Source organism: Anastrepha ludens, chromosome 4, assembly GCF_028408465.1.
Source record: "Anastrepha ludens isolate Willacy chromosome 4, idAnaLude1.1, whole genome shotgun sequence".
Taxonomy (NCBI): Eukaryota; Metazoa; Arthropoda; class Insecta; order Diptera; family Tephritidae; genus Anastrepha; species Anastrepha ludens.
Window position 1 is genome coordinate 61,253,311 of NC_071500.1, and position 20,241 is coordinate 61,273,551.

General features: G+C 34.5%; 1 protein-coding gene across 2 annotated transcripts in view; it reads right to left on the reverse strand.

Moving 5' to 3' along the window:
* The window catches only part of LOC128862596 (zinc finger MIZ domain-containing protein 2), a 95,615-nt gene that overhangs the window by 12,041 nt on the left and 63,333 nt on the right, over positions 1-20,241 (reverse strand). For both annotated transcript variants that reach the window (XM_054101319.1, XM_054101320.1), the window contains 2 exons: positions 6,665-7,082; positions 4,508-4,771 (listed from right to left, as the gene is read on the reverse strand). In XM_054101319.1, coding sequence (XP_053957294.1) covers positions 4,508-4,771; positions 6,665-7,082 — 682 coding nt within the window. The remainder of the gene's footprint in view (positions 1-4,507; positions 4,772-6,664; positions 7,083-20,241) is intronic.

Consider the following 20,241-nt stretch of genomic DNA (forward strand, 5'->3'; position numbering starts at 1 on the left):
CTAATTACAGCTTCAAGGCGGCCAACGATTACTTAAACTAATGGCCAAAAGGTCGAGTGTTATGACCCAATTTTAATGGTTGAGCACACGGTGCTTATTTTTTCGTTTACTGAATACCGATTTTTCTTTACTTCAACTTTTTTTTACTCTAATTTACCAATTGTTGCTAAATATTGTTAAAGAGTTAAAGAAAAGACGGGAAAAAAATGAAAATGCAGCAGCAGCATTTCGGTACAAAGGAGCTGTAGATACATCTAGAAAACATTTCACGACACACTGTGGTGTGTCTCAAGCTGCTAACAAGTTGTAATAATAATCGATGATATAATTTTCGTTATCGTGCAGAATATATCAATTAACGTTCATAGGATTCTATTCCGCCTTTGATGTGTATGTGTGTGTATATATTATACCTATATATCAAAGAGCTGTATAGGTGCTTTTTTAAGGGAGCTTGGGAACTTAAAATGATAAAACAAAATAGAAATATCGTTAAAAACAACAACTGTTGTAGAAAACAAATATATTGGTAGCTAATTTCATGTGATTTATTTCTTGAATATGATATCCGGCATACTTATGATCAAAAAGTACCGGGAATGTTTAATTTAACCGAACCGCGCACGTGGGAACCTGTCCATATTTTTTTTTTTTTATGTTGGTAGGACTGTAAGACACACATCTGTCACTATTTATCCATTTTGAAGCGTTTGAGAGAAGCTGTGCGTCGCTAACAGCTGGAAATGTGGGCAAACAATTCTTCGATTTTGCATGATGATAACGTGCCATCGCACCGAGCCCAAATTGTGCTAGATTATTTGACCAAACACCAAGTAAATACCATCGTGCAAGCACCGAATTCACCTGATATGGCCGCGTGCGACTTCTTTTTGTTTCCCAATTTGCAGTTACCACTTCGTAGAAGGAGATTTCAGTCGATAGAGGAGATCAAAGCGATTGCGACGAAGGTGCTGAAGCTCATCCCTTCGACGGCCTACCAGGGGTGCATGGAGGACTGAATTAAACTTTGGCACATGTGTGTTGCTTCAGGCGGGTCATATTTTGAAGAAGATAAAATAAATTTGCCTGAAATTTAACTCTATTTTGTTTTATTTAAACATTCCCGGTACTTTCTGAACATAGGGTATATCCGCCGTAGGTATGAGTTACATGGTCCATTGGATCGGTACCGTATGGCGTCAATGGCAGCTTGAATATTGCAATAAATCGATTGTGAAGCGCGCTGTATGGCGCCGTCTTGTTGAAATCAAATGGCGTCGGTGTTTAGCTGATTTATTTTTGGGAACAAAAATTCAGTCAGCATGGCTCGATAGCGCTCGCCAGTTAACCATAACGGCAGTTCCTTCCACATTTGGAAATAAATAAGGAGCGATGATGCTGCTAGTGCTCTATGTACTCCGCGAACAGATTTTTTTTTTTGACAAAGTAAATTTCCTGAATTTTGAAGCGTCGTTCTGGCGTTAAACGATTCATGTTGACTTGCCAAGCCCTACTGAATACTATTGTCTACACAGTCCATCATTCTCAGCCGTCAAATCAGAGTTATCGATATCGATAGTTCTCATGTAGCTAAAAAAACACCCGATATTCACTATTATGGGACCATTAAAAATTAGTTACAAACGTTCCTATAAATCGTAAAAACCGCCTTGAATTTACAGAATTTACAAATTTTTTGTATATTTTTGTTGGTATATTAACTACTATTTTTACTACGATTACTAAAATCACTTTATTGGCTTCATTTCTTAGCTTTTGCATTCACGTGTTATTAATGTGAAACAATTGACAATTTGCCGCTTGTGCTTTGTTCACTTTAAATCGGGCAATAATTTGTATATGTAAATGCAAGCACATACATACATATGTACATATGTTGGAGTATATATGTATAGAGTACAAGTGCATGGAAAATTAAATACAAACACATGCACATACATACATATACATATGCAAGCGCATGCAAAGTGTCGTGATATTTGTCCAGGGTGGCACCGCCGTCAGCTAATGCAGCCACTCACACTCATTAGTCAGTCAGTCAGTCGAAATGAGTGTCAACAATATTAATGTTAAATAAAATAAATATAATGACAGCAATTATTCATCTAATTTTACAACAAAAAAAACCAAAAAAAAAATAAATAAAAAAAATACAATATATAAACGCAGAATTTTCAGGTGCGAACAAACAAATAACGAAAAGAAATATTTATATGTACGAGTACATCTCCAAAGCCCAGCATGCAGTGCCTGTGGCTTTGTTTAGAATCGACTAATGATTGCATTGGATTGTGCAACTAAATGCCTGAATGTGCATACACGATTGCATACTATTTATCACGAATGTACGAGTGTTTGATCAGTTTGTAGTTATATTTATGCAAAGCTTATGCCATTGTTTTAAGTTATGTCTAAATGTATTTCCAATCATATGTTTTCCAGATGTAGCTATAATATTCAATGATTGGAATTATTTTGATGTCGTTTTTTTTTTTTTGTTTTTGGTTATGACTTCATTGGCGATGCCTCACGGCGTTTTGTATAGTGATACTTGTGTTTTATTTTAATTTATTGTGTCATTGAACATTTTAATTATGAATTGAGGTGTCGAAGTTGTCAATAATGAGTTGATTGAAGTCATCAGCAGCAGCAAATTATGGGCTAAGCTAAGCAATTGAACTAAACGCAAAAATGCAGTAAAGCTGAGAATTAAGTTGAAAAATTTTGAGATAAGTGGCGATAAGTGTTTACGTAGTTAAAAATGTGAAGGATACGCATGCATTAATGCACAATTATGAGATTATGCGACTGAGCAAAATAAGTTTTTGATCAGATGTTGACTAAACGGTTTGTTTATGTTGCATTATTTTCACCAAGAAGCGATGAACAAACGCGTTCCTTAAATTTTTACTTAAAAACTAGCAAAAATGTTAGATACGAACTTTGCATTAAGTAACTTTTTCAAGCTTTGAAAAAGAGCCTTTTTATTGGACATCAATCAAAATATTTAGATTTATTAATATTTTTAACGTTATTCTAAAACAATAATTCCCGATCTGTATACTGACTTTATGGAGTTAGGGGTAGTCGGAAATCTTCAATTTTTTTAGCATTTTCTGAAAGTATAATATCTAAAAAATGTTATGTAAAAATTTGAAGTGAATCCGTCAAATACTTTTCGAGTTATTCAACATTAACAAAGGGCGCTTGGGCGCTCCGGAGCGTTGGAGAGCAAGTAGCTAGCAGCAGCTACAAGCAACGGACGTATGAAAGTGGCAGACAAGCCAGGGTAGGTGATTAGCCTGTCGCTATCAGTCTTAAGTATTGGGAATGCCCACCTGTCGTTGCTTAGGAACAACGCCTTCTTACTGCTTGGAGCGCCATTTGAGTGTCACATTTTTCTGGCTAAAGGATTGCACAGATGGTTGAGGACTTCGCTAAAGAGGTGTGTGTGTCTGCGCTATTACCGCGGCTGTCCGCTTCCTCTTGCTGGCGCCACTTGATGCAATGTGTAGCTGTGTGCTTTTCTTTGTTTTTTTGCTTGTTTCAGCAGCCACAATGCAAATAATGCGCTGACTATTGAGCGGGAGTAAGCATGCAAAGGATGGAAAGGATAAGGTTTTGGGTTTGAGGATTGAGATTTTTTTAAAATTAGAAACAAGGAAAGTAGGTAAATTCGGAAAAGTGCGAGGACTGTGCTTTAAGTGGGATTCGAACCCATAACCTCTGGGATGGCAGGCTAGTGCACTTACGCTAGACTACCGTAAATATTATGATATTAGCGTTAAAATGAATTTACATCTGCAATCCAAAATTTTTTGAAAGGAATTTTCGTGTAGTTAAAAAAAAAAAACGTACTCAAAAAATGTGTCGAATGCAACTCGATTGTAAAACTATTCGCTCTACTTTCTATTAAAACTCAAAAACTTAAAGTTGCGCCTAAAAGATACAACAAAATTTTGAAAACTATTTACATATCCGCATACAGCTTCACATTCATGTTTAAATTCTTATTCATCTTAAATAACTTCATACTAAATGTTTCGCTTTAATTCCCATTTAATCTACTCCAATCGACCGAAATATGTATGTATGTGTAAGCACATATAAAGTCAATTTCTAGGCTCTTTCAAAGCTAGCACAAAACGACACATCTACCCTGCCAATTCAATTGATTGATTTACATTTGGGCCCATTCAACAGTGACCTTGATGAAATATTATACTGCAGCAGCCGACAGGTCAGGACTGAATACTTTGTTTGATGCGCATTGAAGGATAACGAAAAGAGTTTCCCTCAAAAAAAAAAAAACAAAAAAAAAAAAATGAATTAAAATCTACGCTGTATGTATACTCGTATATTCACTGCAGCAACGTTGTAGTAATCCCCATATCCGGCGCTTATTTGATCTCAATGCACACTCATTTGCCCTTGAAACTCGAAAAGGTCAAAGAGACATTTTTTTGTTGAAAATAATTTTACTTACTTGATGCCGAGATGGCGCAACACTGGGATTGCCGCTGGGACCACCACCACCGCCACCGCCATTATACGCATTCACATGACCCATTTGCATGTTGGAAGCGGCATTCATGCCAACATTTGGATTACTGGCCACTTGAGAGGCACCACCAATGCCACCCGTGCTATTCATATTGGTGGCACTTGGGCTGCCACTACCAGTAGCGCCGATGTTGCCATTCAAGTAAAGATTCTGCACGTTGCCACCATGCATTTGATTGGCACTCATCTACAAAAGGAAATTGTTAAAAAGAGAAAGTGGTGGTGAATATCGGCTTATTAAGGGGTGAATATAAGTTTATTAATTAACAATTAATATATACACCTATGTAAGTATGCGTGTTTTCTTGTGCAAATAGCATACAAATTGTTATATTAATTTGCCTCGCGATTAAGAAAAAAAATTTTTTGTTTTTTTTTAAGCTTCGAAAGGCCTCCGCTGATCAATATTTTTCATCGGAAGTCATGATATTCTTTTGCTTTGAATTTAACTGGAAATTAAACGTGAAATTATGCGCTTGTTTTGTTTTCGGAAGCTAAAGCCGATTTGATTTACGTATCATTCGGTTGAATGCGGTTGCGATGCCTGTGAAACTATGAAATTTTCCCTAACACTGAATTTGCCCTGTATAACAGACATTCCTTTTTACGAAAAAGCTTCTTAAAAACCAGCTGGAGTTCGGAGCCATCATAAAACTGTAGATTGTTTAATTCTTATGAAATCGTTAAAGTGAAGAGCACAAGTTGGAGCAGAATCGCGCCCAAATTCCTAATAAAGAATGCTTTCATCAGACAAAATTATACACAATTTCTGGAATTTCACTTTCTTGTATTTGCAATGCTGTCAGTCGTCTTTAAGATATATGAATGGATATTAAATATTTAATGAACACTCTTCGCCCCAAAATTTTCAAAAAATGGTTTCAAAACTACTAAGATCTACAGTTATGTATATAAGAAGACCATGCCCATAATAAATACGTAAGCCAATGGACCGAAAAATTATAGCTATGGCTAGATTTTTACATATTGCCTAGCGCCGAAAAGTAAACTTTAAATGTCTAACGGAAAGTCTCAAAAAAGGAAACGTGACATACTTTTAGCAGCATACTACTGTATCTAAGCAAAATATTTACTGTGTATTTGTATGACCACGGCCATTTTATTCACAGGACAAATAAAAATAGTAACGCTATTTTCAGAATGCACGCGCGCCTAAAAGAACGTAATGTTTTCTAGGTTGCAGGCCCGAAACTACACTGTTTACAGTGACGTTGTTTGTATGCTATTACTATTTGTTATGCCTGCGCGCTCTTGGCACAAGGCTATTATAATTTCGTTCAAATAACGGTTGTATGTAACAGCATAAGGGATTCAATATAGATGTATATTAGATATACAGTTAGAGACCAAAGTTTGAATACATCCCTCGAATCTGGAGTTTAAAGTAAAGTACGCGTTTTATCACAATTGTAAGTATGCAGTTTTATTTCATTTCATGAATGATAGAAAACAAAAATAAATAAACAGTTTCTTGGCCACAATCATAACAGTAAATTAAAAAAAAGCAAAAAAGTTCAATGCTTTAAATGGGGGAAATCGGCCACTAACCACGCTCATCTCCTGTATAACCGCAGTTTTTGTACTTGATATCTCTACTACAAATAAAGCAAAATTACACAAAATTAGTCCATATCATAAAGCCTAAAATTAAGTATGTTGAGAGAGAATTATTTGGAAATGGACGGCACCACACACCCGGCTTTAGGTAAATGAGTATATCTCGGCTAACGACTTAATAAAACTCGCTTAAATTGGGACCCATATTGGATGCGACATAAATACCATTGTGCTCGGGTAACAACCACGCCTACTTTTTATATATCAAGACTACATTTCCGTCCGCCCGTGTAATGTTATGAGTTATAACTCTTATTGTCTTGATTCCAAAAATCAAATAAAATTTGTTTAAAAGGAGCGCGAGTATATAAACATCGGTCCGAACCGAATTTAGCCCTTCCTTACTTCTTTTCATATACATATGTACCTTCCCAATTCTATTGCTGTTTCTACTTTTATTTTCATTTTTCTTTTCCAATTACGTTGACTCTCGCACACTCACCTGCCCATATCCACTGCCCATTCCACTCATATTATCCATCTGTTGTTGCTGCTGCAGACCACCACCGTTAGCCGTGACCATATTACTATAGTTGCCGTAGCCGGTTGTTGTGAATTCGGAATTTGGGCCGAATGTATTCTTTAGTGTGCGCAAAGTGTCTAGCTCGCCCATGGAATATGTGCCGATGGGTGCGATGCCATTCTGTGTGGGCGTATTATATACGGTGGGATAGTTGCCGTATGTGTTGTTCTGCTGAGCGGATTGTTGCTGCTGTTGAATGTGTTGCTGCTGCTGCTGCTGCTGTTGTACTTGCTGCTGCTGTTGCTGCGTTTGTACGTCGGGTAGTTGTGGTGATATTTGGCTCCCGGAGGCTGGCGCCCTCGAGGAGCCGGCGCCGGCGTTCATTTCATCATTTTTTCTGCAAAGCAAAAAAGAAATAAAAAGCAAAAAACGTTAGAAAATCATTGAAGTACAATATGCGGTAAATACTTTGGAGTTAAATATACTTAAAAATTACTTCAATTATAACGTGTAATACAGGATTTACTATTGTGGCACGCATTCTACTTTTTTCCCTGAATTTAATTCGTTTAAAAGTGTCGCATATATTTATATTCGGTACCTAAATTTGGTTAGCTTAGTGAATAGTTATATGAATTTTAGAATTTGTTTTTTATTTACAACTGAATCTCATTCGCATTTTTATGATGATTTGCATGAAAAAGTATTAAAAAAAATGACAAAATTAAAAAGCTTAGAGAAACTGTCTATTACGCTCAGCCGTTAATAAAACACCCATTATACGTCTGAATCTGTGCTTCACTTTGGCAAATGTGCTGAGAATAAGCCAGATAAAATTTATTTATATTAACATAAAAAGCAACCGCAATAAATGCATGCACGTAGCAAAGTGCACTTAGAGGTCTTCGTATTTCCGCTGAACCAAAATATACAATATTTGGCATTTTTTCTACCTAACAACCTACCCTATAGATGAGTACGTACAGTGGCGGTCAAAGTAATAGCAGCGCACCGTATTTCCAAGTTTAGACTATTTATTAATTTTTTAAATTCTTTTTATAATTCATACAACCTCCTAACTATCCCACCACTACCTCTCCCCGCCCTCTCCTTTCCACTCATCGGTTTTCTCTTTCACCGCACCTCCTTCATAATGGTATCACAAAGGACGAATCCGTTTTTCTTCGTCCCAAGTGTGCTCATTCCTTGGGCAACCATTTCAACCTCACCTATAATTCATAACATAAAGTTTCAAACTTTGTAGGAGCTTCAAAAAATCTAAACATTTTCATAAAATTTGTAAACTTTTCAGTCTGAATTTTTAAAATACTTGTGGGTATGCAGTTTTGCAGCTCATTCAGTTTTGCCATTATAGCATCCGGCAAGCTTGAAGTTTTTAAAATTTCCTCTTGATATGAGAAAAGTTTCTTTTTTGTCGGTGTTTCTTTCATACAAAAAAAAATTTAATTAAATGGAAGAAAATTCGTTAAATGATTTTTGTTGTACTACGAACTATATTTTTATAAAAAAAATTAACATAAATAAATAAAAAATAAACAAGCCATTATTTTGACCGCCACTGTACACCCATAAATTAAATATCTTGCACAAATTTACTATGCAAATTATAAAAAAAAAAAATGCAAACTAATATTAGCATACAGGAAGCAAGTGTTTGAGAAAATGTTGGCTTCCCTGTAGGAAATCCTCAACCTAGGGCTGAAGATGTTTCATCTACGCTGACTGAAAGCATTATGAAGTTGTCAACAGCTATCAATGAACGGGATTCGGATACAAATTTTGCACGCAAATGCAACAACAACAATGTGATCTTGATTGAGATTTGGCTAGACTTATTAACCGCTCCCTTCGTTTTGGTTTTCATCATTGATTTGGCAGCACAACCTTTTATTATTGGCAGCACTGACGAGCGAATGCCTATATAAACACAAAGTTAGATTAAGTAAATTAGAAAAGATAATTTTCATGTTGAAGTCGGTTTTTAATACGACGTTATTAGGCAGAAGTTATTACGGCAAATTGATAACATTTGAATTGATTAGCTCTTGAAAAACGCTGACTTCTCAAAGAAACAATAATACATTTTTCGAACAACTATTGTGTTCTTCAGACCTCAACTTCTTTTTCTTTTCTGCGCTGTTTTTCTGTTGAAGCTTTATGTAAACTAATATAGCAAAAGTCAAGCCATGATTATCTCGAAAGTGACATTAAACAGCTTTTTTCCAACTGGGTAGCTTTGAATACTTAACCTCTTCATATAGAGCACAGCAGCCTGACAAATGGCAATTCAACTATATCATCCACAAGTTCATCATCAATGACTTCATACATGACACTGTCATCGATAAAGATTTTCCTAGTAGACATATGCTCATGCATGGGTGATTATTATTGGTGCAGAATATGCTCTGTTGTGACGTAAGCTTTTGAAGTCATTAAGTTGAGTAAGTCAATGTAAGATTATATTTACATGAAAACTATTTTAAGGCACAATTTATTTAAAGCAGCGGGTTAAAAGTAGCTCAGATTGTTTTAAATAGCCGAATGCTCAGTACTGAGTTGTATTTTTAGAGCTGTGCTATTATGCACAAATGAGACACAAGCGCATTCCTACATACTGACACTAAAGGCGAATCTTGCTTATTTAGCCATTTTCGATGACATGGCGTTAAATGTTTCCTTCGTAGAAGTAGATATTTCTACTGCAATATTAAGGTAAAATATTTTTAGATCAGAATACCCAGGTTATGTGGCTGTTAAACTCCGCTTGTGGATACATATACAGAAGTATATAGAGTTATATACGCTTATGCGTTTACTAAAAGGCAATAATGAAAAAAGCAGCAGCTAAAATTAAGGTGCGTACACACACGCGCGACTATCAGGCCTCTGTATACCACCTGTCTTTCGCTGCCTTCCTACGCTGTGCACTTACATGCGTACTATATACCTGAGCTGGTGCCTAAAAATGTGGTGCATTCATAGCAAGTATGAAAAAAAACTCCTACCACTCACATGAGTATAATTTTACGCGTTTTTTTGGCTCGCAGTTGCGGCGCTGTTAACTTTTTTTCCTGTTTTTTGGCCTCTATATTTTTATCTCAAGGATGAGTTATCGCATGCGATTGCTGGAGCAGAGAGGTAAAGGTGGATGCAAGAAGTTAGCCAGAGACAGCAAAAAGTTAGAGAAGGCATCGAAAAGCAAAACACAAGAAAAAAATCAAATAAAAGGTTAAGAAAACAAAGTAAAAAGGCGTTCAGCAAAGTGTACATACACGTGAATGCACACACGTTATACACACGGACGTACTATGTGGCTACATAAATGGCGCGTGTAACTGTTGACAATGCAAACAAGTGGAGAAGCGGAACCAAAGCCAACCGTGTCTTTTCGTATATTGTACATACAATATATACTGCAATAAATTCAGCATAAATTAATGCATATACATACACACATATGTACATATGTATATGTATCACACATGTATGAGTGTTCGAGTGAGTTTGTGTTTCGCGGCTAAGCAAGACACAAAATTGTTGGCAGGCTTGAACTTGTCGTTGCATTCATTTTTGTATGCACTCTCTTATTGCCGCCGAACACATGTCCACATGTACCTGTATGTATATTTATTTATGACAAATATGTACAAAAATATGTAAGCATATAAGTGACTGCGCAAAGGTGCACACACAGGAAGTTCATGCTCCTCTTATGGATTATGCATGTGGATCAGCGCCAAACAACAGAAAGCAGTTGCTCAAAAAAAAAAAAATAAATAAATAAAAGAAAAACAAAAAAACCAAAAAATGGCAGCTGCAAAGATGCGTCTGGACTACAGGAAAAGGTGTTTTTTCTACTTGGTATTGCAGTGCATTATATAATTAAAGCATTTTTTGATGATACTCGTACACCGAAACTCATTCAAATCAACATTAAAATTCTTATACATAAGTACAGTTTTCATAAAAATTCAAACAAAAACTTTGAATTTCAAGAAACTTTACGTGAAATATTATAAAGAAAATATTAAAAAAATGTATATTATATTAAACTTTGTCATGAATTTCATATGAACAAATCACTCCCACAATCTACAAAACAATACACGAAACGGTTTAGGAAATTTACGCTGGCCCTGCGATTATTTAGAGCATTTTCTTGAAAAATGTCCCCTCGTTATATGGCAACATTAAGAAAATATTGAATATGAAGAAAAAGAAAAAATATAACCTTCCACAAAATATTTATTAAATATGATAAAATTTTGCCATTTATTACCGTTTGTTTGTTAAAATTCAAAGTTTTGCTCAACTAGTTGGAAAATGCTCACCACTGCGTATAGTAAAGGGAACACAAGTTTTCACTTTTGCCTGGTCACAGTGTAATATTCTGAGGGAGCAACCCTTTGAATATGCTAAGAAAATAACCTTTTACGGCTCTGGTGAAGGCCTCAATAATTGCAACATTATTGCGAAAAGAAAACGGTATAAATTTTTTTAGCTAAACTAATGCCTCTAACTTTTTTGTTTAGTGATACGAGTATAACTGTTTTAAAAACAAGCTAGTTTCATTTCATGCAGCAGAAGAAGAAAGTTAAAGAGGTTTGTTTTTTGATACAAATGTGGTGATATGTTTGCAGATAAAATTGCATTCATGATTTCTGAATTTTTTTTGTTATTTCGGAAGAAAGCAGTGTACTTATAATTGAAACTAATTATTTTAAAGTTAGCGGAAATGGATCAATGGACAAAATGAGCTTGAAACGGGTGTAAAAAATTTGAAAAAAAAGATTAAGCGTGTTTGCTGTGTAAACTATGTACACCACTTTCGTTTTGCCTTTTTTTGCAAATTTTTATTGTAAATGGCCTCGATGCAACTAGTCCGAAACTAGTTTCAAACGGGCTAATTGATAAACGGGCTAATTGATAAACTGGACTGTTGATATCCCTGAAGGTATGCTACAAATTGGCGATACTCGCATTCATACATATACCATATATGATACATATGTATGTGTGCACGCGTGTTAATTAGTATGTACATTACGATTAGCCCACGCACTAAATGTACGCAAAAAAAAATCCTTTTTGTGCCACGAGCCCAGGATTTATATTTTTGTTTTCGTTTCTCTCTGTTCTCTTACAGACTTTGACCTATTTAATTTTTTATATTTTTTTAGAGCTTCATGGCTGTGAATTGAGTTGCTACAATAAATGTCAAATCCATATGTACATACCATATCCTCGCCAACTTAACAGTATGTAAATGCTTTCATAACAAATAAAAAAATAGCGGTGAAAAGGTCAACAGAAATGATTATTTAAGGAGAACGTTTGGTAGCAGCCAATTCCTTCTACTGTGGCGTTATAATTTCTATGTTACTTAAGTTTTTCTTGTTCATGCGCTCATCAAAATAGTTCAAGCGCCAACGGCAGCAGATGGAAAATTAAAAAGTCAGTCTGTCAGTCAGTGAGTAAGTCAGTCAGCCAGCCAGTCAGTTTGTTGTTTTGTTGGAGACACCTTGACATAATTTGAACATTTCTATGTGGATAGATGTATGTATGTATGGCCATTTGAGTGTGAGCAGCGGGCGTTCATAAATGGCTCAGTGCCATATTGAAGTGTGGCAGCGAACGCATAATAAATACATAAATACATACAAATTTATACGGATATGTGCGGTGGTGTAGACTTGTCGCAAAGGTCATAAGGACATCGATAGCTTTCGTTGCGCTTGTGTTGGCATTGCTGTTGCCATTGTTTTTGTATTTTATTGATTTAAGTTGTATAAAACTAACGCCTAAGACAATGCTGCCACTGTGGAACAAACTGACATTACATAGCACTCTTTATACATATAAATACCTACCCACGTACATAAACTTTTGAAAAGCCTTTTTCCACCGCTGACATACATACATACAACTAAACCACTAATTCTGTAGCAGTATTGCATTTCTAAATATTTTCTACATTTATTACAAATGGCTTACATTTCCACAGACAATAGTGTAAAAATATTTTACAATAGCAGAAACTCTTCCGTTTCCTGTTACACACTATGAGCGCAGCAAGACAAAGCGTAGAAATAAGTTCAGTCTTTTAAGCTGTCTTCTGTAATTCTACTTATATAGTGTACGTGTTGTGTGCATGTGTGTGTGTGAACACAGCTTCATGAGAAATTTAATCAATTAAAAAACAAAAAAAACACAACAGACAGAGAGCGACTTAGTTAGAGAGTGGGAAGCGCAATGAACATAAATACACATACACCTACATTTGCATATTAATTAATACTTGCATGCTTTGACTCGGCGTGAGCAACTGGTAGCAAAAATATTAACAGCTTGATTTCTATACACACACCCACAAGCATATGCACATCCATATGTACGTATACATAAACGCAGAAAGCCAGACAGGCTACTGCGCAAAGACTGATAACTGCTGTTTGTACATATGTATGTACACCTATACTTTAGATATTTTGAAAAATATACATATATACGTACTTTAATATAAGTATTGCGAGCACACAGTAGGAGGCGGAGCAGAGTGGGTGGTAAAATAGACGACGACAGTTTGACGCGTTAAACGCAGCAAGTGTTCCAGCACGTATATTTGTACACAGAGTGGATGTGTGCACAAGCAAGCATGTGTATTTAGTTTAACGGTATTCTAGACTGATATGAGCTTCTGGTTATATATTGGTTGACATCACTATCTGCTGGAAGCTTTGTTTAAAATAACTGGGTTTATTCAGAAACCACTTCACTTTTCAATAAACGGTGCTTTTACGTACTTCTACGTATTATATAAATATGTACATATATATGTATGTTTATGCACGCACATCTGGTTAGAAAAAGTAAATATAGCATATGCGCATATGGATTTAGCAGTGTCCATGGAAAAATGCACCTTTGCACTGGATTGTAGTTAATACTTAGAACATTAGAAAGCTCGCAAGGTAAGTGGCTATGGGCTAATTGCTATAGGTATTAGCAGCGCATGTTGTTGGTTTTTTTGCAATCTTGTTCCTTTTTTCACTGTTGAGCTCTTTGCAGTAATTAAAAAGGGATGAGATAGTGATTACTAAGTCAATGAAGGTGATTAAGATAACAAATAGAAAGTTGAATAATCGAAAATATTAAATAATTCTGAGGGACTTTAAATCATCAAATTTTGTTTGTGACTTAAAAAATTAAGAAAAAAATGTATTTGGAAATCTTTATTTTGAGCTTTACGCGCTTAATTGCTTTTATGTTTGCATACTGCACCTGCATAATATAATTGATACACGACGCCATTTGCTAAAATTATAATTCTTCCGATAGGGTGATTAATTTTGTGCCACCTTGTATAGGTACATAGGTGCCATGAAGGTGCACTAAGTATTTGTTTGATCAAATTGTGTCTGTGAGCTTTTAAAAAATAAACTATCTGAAATTATCTAAATCCGTACTAAAATCCACTAATAGTACAGATTTTTCTATGATTTCATATACGGAGTGGATCGGCGCTGTATAATCGAAGTACCTGTACTCAACCACCGAAGATCTCTTGTAAAAATATGAGTTAGAAGACATGCCATTCTAAACCTCATGCCTTAATGATTATGTGGTTGTATCATAGATGTTATTAATAGCACCGCAATAAAGATTTCTTGTACCTTGCAAGCTTACTGGCCGTACTTTTATAATCAACGCACTGTTTAACCGACTGTGTGTGGCACCGTTCTGCAAAAACCAAAGGTTATCTGCAAACATTTTTGGGAACGAAAATTCGTCAATTATAATATTTATTACTCAATATCGGTCGATGATGAGTATATTTTTTTAGTATTTGAAGAAGTATAACCAGTTTATGCCGGCGGCCTGTATCCCGCTATGGATGTATTTACTATTGTATATACACTAACTTATTAACACATCACCTCAACTCAACGCAAACGGCGATAACGAGGCGAAACAAATCACAGAATACCGACAAAATATTCTTACGGGTGTTTGTTGGCATAGCTGGCGAATTAATTTAATGTATGTATGTATATATAGACACATAAATGCACATACATTGGCACAAAATACAAACAAATAAAGCAAAAACGAATGAACAGAGTGTATTAAATGAGAGCAATGAGGTTGTGGCTTGGTGAGACGATAAACGATCGCAAACGGACAAGTAAATTTAAGCGGTGATTTTGCCATATACAAATATACATACCAACATACATATGTGCATATGTATGTATGTATGTGCGCACTGACGGCTGACTGTGTATGAGCTAAAGGTAAAAATAATTAAGCATAATAAAAGCAATAAGAAAGGTAGCAAAACTAGCGAAACATTTATGTCCAGATACATACACACATATGCAAATAAAGAGTAAGCACATGCATACATATATACATACATATTTATGTAGCAGAATATCGCAAAAATAACTGAAAAAAGATGCTATGCAATAAACGCAAAATGGGAACAAGAAACTCATAGGTACATAAATATATACTTTTTGCATTTAAATGCTTCTAGGTAAGTATGTTTGCCTATGAAAAGAACGCACAGCAATTGCACGAGCTTGCAAAAAGAACCAACTGAATAAATGAGAGCAATACAACGTGGACTAAGGCTACCACGGCGACGGCGTTGTGTGAGCGACGTTGTGAATGTCGTATAAGCAACAACAATGACACGGAGAATGGCTACTAAAATGGTGACGAAAAATAATAATAAAACTGCCAATTGTTTCGAGTCGGTATTAAAACAATGAAAGCGATGGGGACGTATTTAGACATATATACATACATACATACGTATATACATTCGTATGAACAAAAAATATAGAAAAATAAGGCCGGAAAAAGTGTAGAATGGCGTCAACAAAGTATTGCGTACAACCAACAACAACGTAACTACACCTACGGTAAGGTATTTAAAAAGAAGAAGCAAAATTGTTGAAAAAAATTGCTTTAAGTAACTGTTAGTCACTTAGCAAGGCAAAATAAGCGCATATTTGTCGCTTAATACGAAAATCAACAGCAAACAGTCTTTAACAGACCTTTTGTAGGGAATAACAGTTGTTCCAGAAGAGTACTGAATGAGCGCAATGAGAGCATAAGTAAGTGTACCAACAAAAGGGGGAAAATGGATTGCAAGTAGCGGCAACCACTGAAAGAAGGAGAAAAACAAAAGCAAAACACAAGCACAAACATACGTATGTATGTACGTATGTGCATTTGCATAGAAGTAAGCACAACCGTTTTTAGCAGTCAACCACAAATAGAGCAGCTGTGCGCTGTAAAATTAAAAATGCAGCATATAGAAAAAGGAAAGAAACGAAGTAAAATATTTTCATATTTTGCAAATAAAAAATTAAGTACTCATATGAAAAGTAGAGAAAAATTGTTCATAAGAAAATATATATGAATAAGTTTATGTAGCAACAACAGCGACTAATAAGGGCAATGAAGCAAGCAAGCAAGGCTTGGCTGCTCCGCTGACTATGATGACGGCCACCCGCTTCAGCCTTTCTCTTGCATCTATGCCCGCGCTTAAGTATAATATTAAAAATATGAACTACGTAGTATTTTTCATGAAAGCTTTTATGATTGTACTTTCGGAAGCTGCTCGAAATTCAATTCAAGCTTCATAATACCGCTATGAACCGCATTAAGCTGAATGCTGACGTTTAAGTGCAAGTATATATATATGTATGTACAAATATACATATTCATGGACGAGTACATATTGTATAATACTATGTACGACAACAGCAGTGATATGGCTTAAGGGGGGGGGGTAAGGGATAAAAATCGATTTTTGTTTTCTGCATGTTATTGTAGTAAAACATTCAAAAATACCGTGTTAAAATTTTAAGTCAATCCGAGCAAAACTTTTTAAGTTATAGAGCATAAAGTCGAGCCGCCTCAAACATCTGCCGAGACGCATCAGTTGCGCGCGTAGTCCGTTACAAACTTTAAACGCGGTTTTCTCGAACCTTTTTTTTTTAAAGTGCGTAGTCATTGGCATTTGAAAACTACTCAACCGATCCTTTTGAAATTTTGCACACATATTTTACATATAAAAAACCTCCCCCCAACGTTTTTTTTTCGCCATTTTTTTTTATATTAAGGTCGTTTTACACCTACAAAATGGCGGCATTTTTTCGTCAAAAATCACTTTTTACTTCAAACGACTACCAAATGGCTGAAAATGAAAATAAATCGTCAAAATAAACGTTGGGGGGAAGTTTAACTCATACTTTAACTAAATTATTCGATTTTTTTGATTTCAGATGATTCTACGCTGAGATATGCTGACTACTGCAAAATGTATTTTTGAAAAGACGTCTACGTAAATGTGCTCTCATTCGCTCATTTTGCAATATTTTTACATGAAAATTTTATCAAATATTCTTGAAATGTTACTTTATAATATGCAATAACTTTTAATAAACTGACTTGAACCGTTTCGCTACAATAAATTCATGAAAAAAGTGTTTTTTTTAGCGTTTATCCCTTACCCCCCCTTAAATGAGTACCAGCAGCAGCAGAATTTTTATTAGAGTTATTTAGAATTTAATATTTGTTTCGGGAGAGTACTTAATCGGACATCAGAAAAATAATTTTATATTCATAAATCAAATGTAAAATAAAAAGCGTTTAGCACTCTTGAATAGTTGTTGTTTTAAATATTTCAACTGCGCCAAAAGGCGAATTAATAGTAGGTATGTGTGTATATATGTACTACCCACATAAATTCATTGCTAGATACTAGGCTGTGTAAAAAATATCTGATAGGGTGATCCAATGCATATAGTAATTTTTTTTGTCAATGAAGAATAACTTTAATGGTTAAATCAAATGCCTACTAAATTGATTCAAAAAAGTGAGTTGAATAGTTTTGAAATTTTTATTTGTCATTTCATGGATATCCTCGTTTAACTTAATAATATTTGTTTTAAGCGCCGTTTCTTATTTCATCAATGAGGCAAGCTTTACTAGCCGAGCTGATAGCTTAAGGTGTGCTTACACATTTTTCGGTTTCTCAATTGCCTGTGAAAAATAAAGATCAGATACAAGTTTGCAAGCATTTTTTGAATTAGTTTGATGTTTGTCTTTGCGATAAGCTTCTTCATGACCGAACATTTTTTTAGAAATTAGCGCGGCGTGCTAGAGAAATGCCAGAAAAAATTGTAATTTTTACTAAAAGCACAACCAGTTTATATTATGTACATAAATATACATACATAATCTTCATACATGCATGTTTTACATAAAATGATTTGAAGCTTTAACTGCGATTACACAAATCTACAATAGTAAGTGGCCTTGCATTAAAAAAATATCTTCAATTTTGTTTTCCCTCGACACAATCACTTTTTCAAAAGCTTTTTGAAAATTATTTTGTTGTCAAAGCCAAAAAATTCTGAAAGTGGTTTAATTTTTTTGAAAATATCTAAAATATATAAATTAGTTTTGTTGCAAACAATTTTAATTTAATTCGTTTTATTTATTGTAACTTTTAATTTAATTAAATTAATTGCTGCGTTCACAATTTGTTTGTCTATTTCACGATTTACAAGAAGTATCTGGCGGAAATATTTGTTGTTGGAAATTTAAAAATTATTTTCAACCACCTTTCCAACATTTCTAAAAAAATTCAGTGATCTATTTGAGTTTTTTGGAATTTAAAAGTTTTTAAATCTTTAATTAACAAAAAAACCTTTGCAGATACATTTCGTTGATAGAAAAAATTGTAGAATTGTGTTTACCATTTATTTTGCAGAAATTTTCGAAAAACGTAGTTCAGTCATGGAATTAAACATTTTTTCTTTTTAATTTACACAAAATCTGCTTAGACACCTTTTTAACTTTGATTTGAAAATTAATTTTTATATTTATCATTCAATTTAAAGTTCGTTTTTCTTGTTAAATAAAATTTATCGTTTATATATATAAATCGATCGTTTTTTTTATAAATATAAATTATTGTTCTGTGACTTGGCGCTTTAAGTATCTATATTTGCGTATGCATTTCCATATATTTAGGTATGTATACGTATTCAAGTAGATATGACTTATTTGGTCATGGGCACTTGCGTACGTTTGATCATTTTGGTGATCGATTTGTTCTGTGCTTTTTTTTTTGCATCACATTACCATATTATTTTATAGCCGACAAGTAAACACGTACAAAGTCGCTGACAAGCATACATTTTGCATGTGCGTGTATGTGTGGCAGTTTATAAGCGACATAAGTGAATGCCCGCTTGGCCAGGAGTTACAATAGAGGTGAGTGTGCGCACAAGCGTTTGCCACATGTGGCCTCAAATGACCTCACCAAGTTAAAAAAAAAGCAAAAAAATGCCACTAGCTTTGCAACAAAAATAAGCATTGGAAATATTTGAAACATTTAACAGCATTTAATATTATTTATTGTAGATAAAATAGAGAAAAAAAAAACAAATAAAAAAAATAATTTAAGTTATTAGTTAGCAAAGCATGCATGCTTTTCTGTTTTAATTCGTTATAAATCTCATTTGTTTGTCTTAGCTGAGTAGTTATCGCGCAATTACACGACTTTGGTTAGGACAATCACAGTATTTTCATTTGATTGGTTGCACATACGCGTTCATACAAAAGTCCCCATTGAATGATTTACTGTTTCACTGTCTTATTGCTTGGCATACCGCATGACCAACTAATAAGGTAAGTTGTTATTTTTATACCTACACTAATTATTTCATATAATTTCTGCCATTTCATTTTATTATTTGTTTTATTTATATTTCTTCTGCTGTGGTCTTCTTGCAATGCAATTGCGCTCAGATGCAAGCGCTTGTCAGCTTTTCTTCAGTCTGGATTGAGTAATTGCCTTGCACGCTTTTAGGCGCAATTAAGTTGTAGATCGCTCCCACAACATAACGCACGCAGCACAAATAATTACACACAAACTACACACTAATGGAATTAAATTCTACTTTAGAAGCCTTCTTACTGCTGAAAATGCGAATCAGTTTGAAAGGGATTGCACTTTTATCAGTCTCCAGGAGTCCTGAATAAATTTTGTGTGAAATATAATTGTACAACTTTTTTGATGTTTAAAACATTTTAAGCATTTTGTTAATATTATGAAAAAAATACAGCTATTTAGAACAAAATTTACAAATTTAACCTTAACCTTACATGCACATAATCGTATATGGGAATTATGTTAGCAGGAAGAGTTTACTCTACCTGTTTATGTGAATCTTTTATCTTCAAAAGATTTATGTAGTTGATCATATCAAGCACTCATACCAAGCTATCAGAAATTTATATTTTAGTGGAAAATTGCTTGATGCAAAAGAACAAAGTCACATTCAACTTCAAAAAATGTTCGCAGCCAATAATTTGCCAGCAAGAAAAACAGCTGACTGTAAATTATTCGCCTTTGAGAATTTAGAAGTTTGAAATAATAAAAAAAGAAAAAAGTGATTAAATAAGCATACTTTTTGTCAACTATCTTCAATAAATTGCCTCAT